The 10,256-nt window shown below is 35.0% G+C and overlaps 1 protein-coding gene across 2 annotated transcripts; it reads right to left on the minus strand.

Annotated features, from left to right (window-relative positions):
- Positions 1–6,937: 6,937 nt before the first annotated feature.
- Positions 6,938–9,421, minus strand: LOC110889483 (BTB/POZ domain and ankyrin repeat-containing protein NOOT1). 2 transcript variants are annotated; one of them, XM_022137015.2, is made up of 2 exons: positions 8,764–9,421; positions 6,938–8,020 (listed from the first exon to the last, which is right to left on the minus strand). In XM_022137015.2, the coding sequence occupies exons 1-2, from the start codon at positions 9,238–9,240 to the stop codon at positions 7,073–7,075; spliced, it is 1,425 nt and encodes a 474-aa protein (XP_021992707.1). In that variant the 5' UTR covers positions 9,241–9,421; the 3' UTR covers positions 6,938–7,072. The 2 variants fall into 2 exon arrangements, with proteins under 2 accessions (XP_021992707.1, XP_021992706.1); XM_022137014.2 differs by having other exon boundaries at positions 6,938–8,023.
- Between the last annotated feature and the right edge of the window lie 835 nt (positions 9,422–10,256).

Here is a 10,256-nt window from a genome sequence, read left to right on the forward strand (position 1 = left end):
GTTATTAGTATGTGAGGGGGTTAGTTTCATTAAAATTTACTAAAGAATTTAAATATTTTACTGAGTTAATTGCTCGGATGGTCCCTGTGGTTTCACGTTTTTTCACGTTTAGTCCCCACCTTTTGAAAATAGCATGTATGCCCCCTATGGTTTGTCATTTTGTTACTCGGATAGTCCCCCAACATTTACTCTGGGGACTATCCGAGTAACAAAATGACAAACCATAGGGAGCATACCTGCTATTTTCAAACTAACTGACATATACTCAGGGACTATCCGAGTAAGAAAATGACCAACCATAGGGAGCATACCTGCTATTTTCAAAAGGTGGGGACTAAACGTGAAAAAACTTGAAACCACAGGGACTATCCGAGCAATTAACTCTATTTTACTTGGTTCAGTTGCAAAAGAGACAAAGGAAACAGATAGAAGTGAAAGCACTTACCTTTACTGTAGAAAACTGTTGAAATTAGCAGGATCAAGTCAGTTATAGACCATGAGTCGAGACAAGCTTTTCATCAGGCTAGTATGTACAAAACCTTAAACTGAGTTAACCGTGCTTACATAGGGAACACAGCAACTGAAAGTGAATACTTAGAAGCTAAGCATATCCACTCAAACATTGCATCAACATCTTGTTACGTATGCATCCACTCAATAGTACTATCTTTTTATTTTTTATTTTTTATTTTTTTTTTTGAACAGCAAAACTCAAAGTATCTACAGTGCAAAGTTATGTCAAATATCGCATATTATTAAGAACAACTTTTTAATCATAAATCATAATTAAATACAAGTCTATGGGTTTAAATATGAATTAGGGTTGAGCTTTATAAAAGATGGAGTCAAGTAGTAGTGCAATAAAGGAGACTGTAAGGGACAAGAGACAAGATTACATGGAGGGAATCCAGAAAATATATAAAAAAATTAATTAAATATTAACCCTGCTGTGTTGTCACACTCAGTTGTTGCATTCATGCAAGACAACCAATCAATATGTCCATTTGCCCTATTTACCCCATTGCATGTCCTTTTCTTTCTATAAATACTTTATTTTATAATATTTTTCAAATCTAATAATAAAAAGTTAAGATAAATATTATTTCCTACTACTAAATCTATTGTTACACGTAATAATCATTTACCCCATTCATGTCCTTTTCTTTCTATAAATACTTTATTTTATAATATCACGTTTTTCAACTAAATCTATTGTTACACGTAATAATCATTTACCCCATTTATGTCCTTTTCTTTCTATAAGGGTGTAAGGGGTGCTCACCTAATAGGTGAGTCCCCCTTCTTACACATGGCCAATCAGATCAAGCCACGTCAACTCCCCTAATAGACTCCCCTAATACCTTGTTTTGATGGCGGCACTCACCTATTAGGTGAGTTGTTTTTTTTTTTTTTTTTTTTTTTTTTTTTTCTAAAAGAATGCATCTTTTATAAATTAAAAAAAGATTAGTAAAAATAAAAATTAAATAAAAGACATTTCATTAAATTAAAAAAAAAAACATTCGAACTAGAAAAAAAAAATACATTCAACCTAAAAAATATAAAAACAAACTACTCCTCGTCCGAATCAACTTCAAGGTGAGGCAAATCTAAACTTCCGAGATGCTCAACGAGATCGTGTTTTAGCCTCCAATGCGTGTCTTCGTCAATGAGCTCCGTATAGGCTGTCTCATCGAAGACGGGTTCGACTGGAGGATCTTGAATATGAACCGGTGCTATCGCCCTTCCGTCGTCTTTTATAATCATGTTGTGTAAAATAAGGCACGTATACACGATGGACCTTATTTTTTTCACCGTTTTCGAACGCATTGGACGATTTAGTATTCCCCACTTCGACTTTAACACACCAAACGCCCGTTCCACATCTTTTCTTGCGGCCTCGTGTTGCCTCTTGAATTTTTTTTCGTTCGGGTCGTGTGGATATGGAAAAGACTTCACAAACACGGACCAGGTAGGGTAGATCCCATCAGTAAGATAATACCCGCGTTTGTATAAATGGTTGTTCACTTGAAATGGACAATTTGGCGCCGTTCCATTTCGTTGAGCAAGAAATAACGGAGATTGTTGCAGCACGTTGATATCGTTTTGTGAACCCGCTGGCCCACAAAAAGCATGCCAAATCCACAAATCTTGAGACGCTACCGCTTCTAACATAATCGTCGGGTATTGATGATCGCCTCTCATGTATTGTCCACGCAATTCTGTGGGGCACATTCTCCAGACGAAGTGTGTACAATCCAGACTCCCTAACATACCAGGTAGGTGATGCCTATCCTCATGAGCCTGATACAATAGCGCGATGTCGTGGCTCGTTGGTCTACGTAGGAATTCACCGCCATACCTTAAATTAAATAAAAGACATTTCATTAAATTAAAAAAAAAGACATTTCATTAAATTAAAAAAAAAGACATTTCATTAAATTAAAAAAAAAACATTCGAACTAGAAAAAAAAAATAAATTCACCGCCATACCTTTTACAAACCGTCTCGCAGAAATATTCAAGGCACTCACGAGAGGTCCTTTCAGACATATTTAAATACTCGTCCCCCTCGTCTGGTGGGTTACCGGTTGCAAGTTGTTTAATTGCCGAAGTAACCTTTTGCAACGGTGTAAAGCTTTTCTTCATTCTCCCGTCTAAGCCTTCTTGAAACCACTCGTCATACGCTTCCACGTCACTAACAATTTTTAGGAACAACGACTTGGACATACGAAACCTGTGACGAAAAGTATCTTCACTAAATTTTGGATTTTCATCGAAATAATCGGCCATGAGTGTCTCGTGGCCCCCCACACGATCCCGACGGACATATTTTTTTTTTACTAGACGATGCCGTGTCTAGTAGCTCCGCTTGTTGGATGAGATTTTGGAAGAAAACTAAGCTACTATCGCTTGACCCGGTATCGTCATCGTCGGGAAAGTCGGGTATGGGAGAAAGAAACGGGAACTTGGAATCCATTTTGTGTTTAAAAGATATAAAAGTTTTAGAGTTTTGGTGTTGGTTTGTTGTGAATGTGGTAAAAAATGGATTAAGATTGGTTAGTATATATATTGTTTTAAAAAAAATTGATTTTTTTTTTTTTTTTAAATTTCGACCGTTTGTAACGGTCAAATCTCGATCATCGTGCCATTTCTCAGCGGTAAGCCCACACCCATTTCCTTCCCCGATTCGGGACCCCGCGGGGATGGCGGCGGTGTTCCCGATCGGGGAAATGGTTCACCGACTGCCTCCCCGAATGCGCCCCGTATACCCTAAATACTTTATTTTATAATATCCTGTTTTTCAAATCTGATAGTAAGGTTAAGATAAATATTATTTCCTAATACTTAATCTATTGTTACACGTAATAACCATTTAAATAATTATATAGAGTATGTCTACTGGAGATGGATATCATTAGATTGTTCTACTGGTGACACGATAATACTCCAGTGTTTCGTCAGTAATCCAAATTTATCATTAAAAAAAGGTCATTTTTTAAATGTATGGTTAACATTGCCCAAAACCCAATTAAGAAATTCATATTACAAACTTGAACTACCTCATTTAAAATATACCTGAGTAAATAATCATATTTCAAAGAAGGATTGCATGCCTTCTTGTCATCAAGATTTTGTATGATTAGTTAATTTGCAATATACTTAATTAGCAATTATTATTTATTAAGAAGTAAATGAAAAAGTATAAGAAGATCATGATTTGGTTCAGTGTGTGGGTGTATCAAATATTTATTATATTCCTGCCACCAAAGTCCAAAACATCAACTCACATTACTGAACTAGGTGCATGAATTTGACTTTATAAATGGTACATACTTCTAACAAACCCGGAAGTTTATTATATTTTTATAGGTAATGATGTTAATTTATAAATATTTCAAGTCGGTTGATCATATTTCAATAGTATTTACCTCCGCTTGTGGAAGAGACTTGGATACACTTTGGTTCTATCTACTATTCTAGTGTCTATAAAATTCTCATTAACATATTTTATAAAACAGGAGATATATGTGTATTCAATATACTTTACACAGCCACTCTAAACTTATGTGTCAGATGCACTTTTTGAAATTGGTATACTTAATAACTAAATAAAAAAGATACATCATAAAATGATCAAAACAACTAAAGTTAAAATGAAAACTCTAACATCTCTCAGTGATTATTTTGTTGATCGTATGCACAACATTGTTGAAAAAATTACGATACCTACATACCCTATAACATATTCTTTCGATAATAAGTTAAATTCATTTTGATCGAACCTCCAGGTTAACCATACTTAAAACAGACACTAACACTATCTTAGATTTAACCTGTTGTTAATGGGCAAACATATTCACATTTTCTTAAAAGAGATCGTCTATAAGTTAGAATTCATATCCAATTTTAACAAAGTTATGTGACCTTGGTAGTACAACATGACTCAAACATATTTTACCAAAAGAGAGAGGTTTTGGTGGCCAAAAATTGAATAGAGCATTCACCAAAGTGATTATATCATATGTTCCTATTTTAGGAAAACATATAGTGCAATCAGACCCTGTTGCATTATGTTATTATCATTGTTTACTAATTTATCAAGGTCATAACATCATACATACATTCTTTAAATTAACACAAAACAATAATGTTTGACCATTGTTGCAAAAGTCGGCCTAGGAAGCCTTGTACTCGGTGCCTAGGCAAACCTAAGAATCTAACCTTGCTGACTTTAGTGTAGTCGGCAAAATATAGCCAGGACCGGTCAAATTCGGTAAAAGTTGGCCTAGTTGGTGATTAGGTTGCTTAGACCGTCTCCAATGCTTCAAGTGAAGGGGGTGCATTTGGTGACGTGGAGGCTACATGTGGGAATGATGCAATGGAGTGGGTGATGAAGGAGAAGGCTTGTAGGTGGGGAAGTGCAACCAAGTGCAGAGAGAGAAGGTGGGCCCATTCAATTTTAACCTTAAAAAAAAAAGAAAAATAGAGGAGAGAGGGTGCATGTGTGAAGGATGTGTTGGAGTTAAAAAGAGGAGAGAGAGTGCATTTGTTAAGAATGAGTAAAAAGCTGATGTGGCAGTGATGACTAGGATGCATGTAGTAAATGCAGGCCAATGCATTGGAAACAGTCTTAGTCGGTCCAACTCGGATTTTCATTGATTTCACCATTTTTTGTTGTTTTTCACCAATTCTTGTTGGATTTTTGTTGTTTTGACAAAGATACATTATAAGACGAAAATTAAATGATTACTTATCTATAATATTAAAGAATGAATATTGTTTTTTAAAATACTTTAGTATTTGAACATGTATCCTTATGATTTATATTGATATTCACGTATTTTATTAGAAATATCTGTAAACTTAAAATATTTGACATATCTACAGTAATTCTCGCATTATTTAGTTTTATATATAATTTACCATGTCCGAGCACTTCCTACCTGGACCGATGACTCTCATAATGTTACTCGAAGGCGATAATATTGTGTTTGACCATAAACATGCTTATCATAATGTTACTCGGAAGGTTAAAACGATGTAATCGGTGAGTTTACTAAGTATGTGAGCTTAGATGTGGTGAAGGTGATGTCCTCACTAAAGGTTGTTTATGACGACAATGAGGAAACACCATCAACCTTATCTCCATTTAAACTTTGATATATAGTAGCATGACTTGTAGAAATCGATGATATGTCACATCTTTATTTATCTTCATCTATAATCATTATTGTATAGATAAATTATATGTTTTCATTTGTTTTTAACTTTATTTAGTTGTCAAATATCTTTAATCAAACAAACAATTTAGTCCCTAATTACTTTGAGAAATATATAGAATCCTTAAATTGTGTTTGAACAACGGAAAATTTGAAGACTGAAAACTAAAACTGTTAACAATGGGTAGAGCAAACACAAGAGAATCAAATAATATAAAGCAACTATACGCATTATAGATTTCAAATCAGTAATAAATCAAATCATATAAAGTACATACGCGAAAATTATTGGAATTTCACAGGACGTAGCTTCATAATAATAAGATGATACACGAACATACTACCAACATGTGTAACATCTAACTTGGCGTGAGTAGTGACAGAAGAAGAAAAGTTTGATAAGCAAGTAAAACTAAACACTTATGAACAAAAACAAACACTTTTTAATTACAACCAAACTTGGAGAATACCAAGCCTTTACGAAGGACAAAAAATGCAACTCTTTTTGGTTGGGATCAGCATATAATTATAAAACTACAAGTAGCTGGACCTATTATTCATAAATAAACTATCCATAATTCTTAAATAAACTATCCGTAAAGTAGACGATGCTTCTGGTTGAGGAGCACGAAAATAATAATTGGCCAAAAAGTTGTAAATATATATTATTATATTCCAAGAGCAAAACAAAAAACCATTAAAAGAGTTGACAGATTGTTTTTTTATAGGAAAGATTGACCTACGTCTCTCCACACATAGAAGAGAGCAAAAACTTTGATTCAAGACTCAGTGTCCCATCCATCTCATGAGTGATCTTTGAAAAAAATCCCACCTTCGATGGTCTCACCCACTGCCCATGATCAACAATCTAGAATACCCACTACCCATCACTTCGTTTTACCTCAACAATATCAATGAAATCTAGTGATCATAAGTTGACAAGTTTCAATCCATTTATAAAAGAAAATTTAAGGGTTTTTGGGATTTTGATTATTTTAACTATTTTACTGACTTGTTACCAAAATAACAATTTTAATCAACGATTTATTAAAACTAAATAAACTGTTCAGACAAGTGTCTAAAAGTTTATTTACCTACGTCATAAAACCTAATAAACGTATAACAAATTATTTGTAAAGGATACTCAATGTTAAATAGACAAAAAGAACATTTACCACCAAGAACACACAAAAGAGAGATGGAAAGACTATATCAATGTACCCATGAATGTGTTCTTTTGGTTGATTAATTAATTTGTGCATGATCAATCTCATCACTTCATGGATAAATATATATAAATTTGATCCAAGATCATAAAGGATAAAAAAAGATAAATATATAAAGATAGTTGACCTAATACTCATGATGAGGATGGTGGTACATTGATGTGTCACATCCTCCTTGTGAAGAACCATGTCGATGATGATGATCTTCTCTTCCTCCTTGTGCTGCTCCAAGATTCAGATAAACCATTCTTGAATCAAGATTCAAACTACCAACATTCCCACTATTACTTGAACTATGATCTTCGTTCATTTGTGGATACATATGTGTCGAATTCGAAGCTGCATTTCCTTCTTCTCTGGAGATCACCAATGCAGCTGACTGAACCAACTCAAGGCAAAGTCTGAGCTTATTCGGTTCGATATGAGTTAACCCGGGAACCGCCCCTTTAAACAAGAAATCGGATGTTAGGGTTCGGAGGATATCAAGTGGTGTGATCCCTTCAATGGTTCTAACATTAGGGTCCGCGTGATGGTCCAGTAATACTGCGACCATATCCGGCGAGACCATCTCCGAAGCCACGTGGAGCGGGGTTTTCCCAACTGGTCCCGCCGGATAATTCACATCGGCAGCACCTAATTCAAGCAATGCTTTCACCACCTCGCGGCTGCAATTTTCAACCGCATAATGTAATGCTAATGCTTCATCAAGATTTAACCCTTCACCCATCACCATGAGCTTAACAAGCTCCACATCTGATGAATCCAGTGCTCGTCTCATTCGTCGAATTTTTTGATCTTCAAGATCGGCTGCTACCGATAGGTCGTGGTGGTGGTGGTGATGGTGGTGGTGTGGCATGTGAGAACGGCGAGAGAAGGATGATTTGAGTCGGAGTTCTTCGATTTTCGCCACGATATCAATGGGAATATGTTTAGCTAGAATTTCAGGTGGAAGACCAGATTTTGCAACTAGATTAGAACAAGTTGTCCATAGTTGATGCATGTCTTGTTTTCTTGAAGCTAAAAGGACCTTCATCACATCCTCAATAGAAGCTTTCTCAACCATGATTGCTAATTGCTTCTACAAATTAAATTGTTTTAAAGATCAAGATTGTAAATTTATAACACTCTTCATACTTTATAAAAAAAGATGATTAAAATATTTATCTAATCATAATTATAAGTTGCAACATTTAGGTTAAGGGGATGAAGATTTATATATAAAAAAATCCCTTTTGTGCATTATTAATGTGACTGTATCTACGTGACCAAACAAAGACACAAATGAGGAAATAACGGGTTTAATAACTGTTGAAGACAAGACTAGAGATGGATAAAAAAAGATCTAAATATAGAAAGCTGGTAGTGTGTAGCATAAAAGATAGAGCAACCCAGTTCAAGAAATGAACAATGTTCATGAAATCAAGATACAACACATTTGACACTTCACACTTTCATAAACACATTTTTAGTAATATTCTGTCCATTTTCAAGAAAGATTATTGTAACTCATCATCTGTTCAAGCTTTCTATATGGTAAAAAAAATCAGTTTCAGGTGCCTATCAAACACTTCAAAAAACAATACAAAAAGATTAAAATATATATATATATATATATATATATATATATATATAACATAAAAGAATCAAAGATTTGTAATATCTTATGAAAAGATTATCAAACTACAAAATTGAGAAACAACTCACAAAGATCTTGCTTTTCTTGTTCATTTTTGTGAACTTCTTCATCAAGATGAGTAATTTTCATAGATGATATAAGTTTAGAGAGAGAAAGAAGAGAGAGAGAGAGAGAGGAGAGACCTGAGTAAGCACAACAAGCTGCTCAACCCCAAATGATCTAGCGGCAGCAAGTGTATCAAGAGCAAGATCAACGGCTGAAGTGCAATGTGTATGCCAACACCCTCTCTCACCACAATTAGGTCTGGGTTCATGTTTTTGAGGTACAATAGAGACCTGACCACTGTACAAGAACTGCAACATAAGCAAGAACACTTCATACCCAACAGAGTTCACAGGAATAACAACCTGTGAACCACCCGTTGTGTCTCTTGGTGAAGCGGGTCCCATTCTTGACCCTAACGGTTCGGATCTGGACCCTGTTGGAGAGTCGGAGCAAAAGAACTTCCTGAAGAAGAGGCTTCGAGCTGCCAAGATGCAACGGTGCGCATGGACGATTCTACCCTCCACACTGAAGGTTACATCACTGAAAGCTTGACCGTTGATCAGTAGGTTAAGATAGTCTAGTGAGAGAGATCTTAACGAGTCTTCAAGCGACATGGCTCAATAAGCTATGTAAACTTTGCTTTGTTTCTGTGTCAGATTTTTATTAAAGAGGCTTTCATTGTGTCTCCTTCGACTTCATGTTTCTGTAGTTTCTTCTAGAGAGAGAGTTTACTGTGATTTCTTGTAGGAGATATTTTTTGAGGGGGGAGAAAGAATTTGGGTGGCTGGACTGCTGGGGCTAAATAAAAGGTGAGAAACAAAAAACGTATTAAATTGTTTTTACATATTCACATACCCTTGTTTTTTTAATGGTCAACGAATTATTCAAATGGGCTAATCGTGAAATTCATCACATTCGTCTTCCAAACTAGGGAAAACCCTCAAGTAGGGCTGAAGCCCGTGAACACTCGCCCGAAGGCACAACAGTGCGGTGAGGTAAAACCTGCTCAGTTCAAAGATCGAACTAGTGATTCCCGCCTATTCGACTAGTCTCTCTTAATCACTAGGTGCCGGAGAAAGTAAATGCTGATGGCAGGAATTGAACCTGAGTCACTTGAAACACCAGTTCTCTTCCTTACCACATTAGCACTAGCTCATTGGCAAAAATAATATAGAAAAAATTCACACCCCCTTGTATAGACTTATACCCATATAGAGAAATGAAGTGAATAGATAGTTTAGGCCATTAAAACCGAAAAAACCTATAAGGTAATAAATTAGTCATTATTTTTGTTTTTTTAAGTACAAACATATCGAAAAACCTATAAGGTAATGAATTAGTTGTTATTTTTGTTAGGTAATGAATTAGTTTATTATTTTTGTTTTTCAAGTACAAGCATATAAGGTAATTTGATAAATCATGATCATATCATATTTGTCCTTCTAGAAATGAGTATGGAAAAAATATGTAGGTGTATGTATATTTGATAGGGATATTCGAACGATATGTGAGACTAATATATGAACAAATTTTTATTATATAATTTCGCATTTTTGTACATACACGTTACATAATTATTTGTACAACTGGCTATATATACATGTTATAGATGAAAGGCACGCTGCTTTAT

The sequence above is a fragment of the Helianthus annuus genome, chromosome 1 (genome assembly GCF_002127325.2).
Source record: "Helianthus annuus cultivar XRQ/B chromosome 1, HanXRQr2.0-SUNRISE, whole genome shotgun sequence".
NCBI lineage: Eukaryota > Viridiplantae > Streptophyta > Magnoliopsida > Asterales > Asteraceae > Helianthus > Helianthus annuus.

Coding starts and splice junctions, on each gene's coding strand:
- LOC110889483 (XM_022137014.2), bottom strand. CDS start 9,240: ATGTCGCTTGAAGACTCGTTAAGATCTCTCTCACTAGACTATCTTAAC. Junction 8,024..8,763: donor AGCTTGTTGTGCTTACTCAG/GTCTCTCCTCTC, acceptor TTTAATTTGTAG/AAGCAATTAGCAATCATGGT.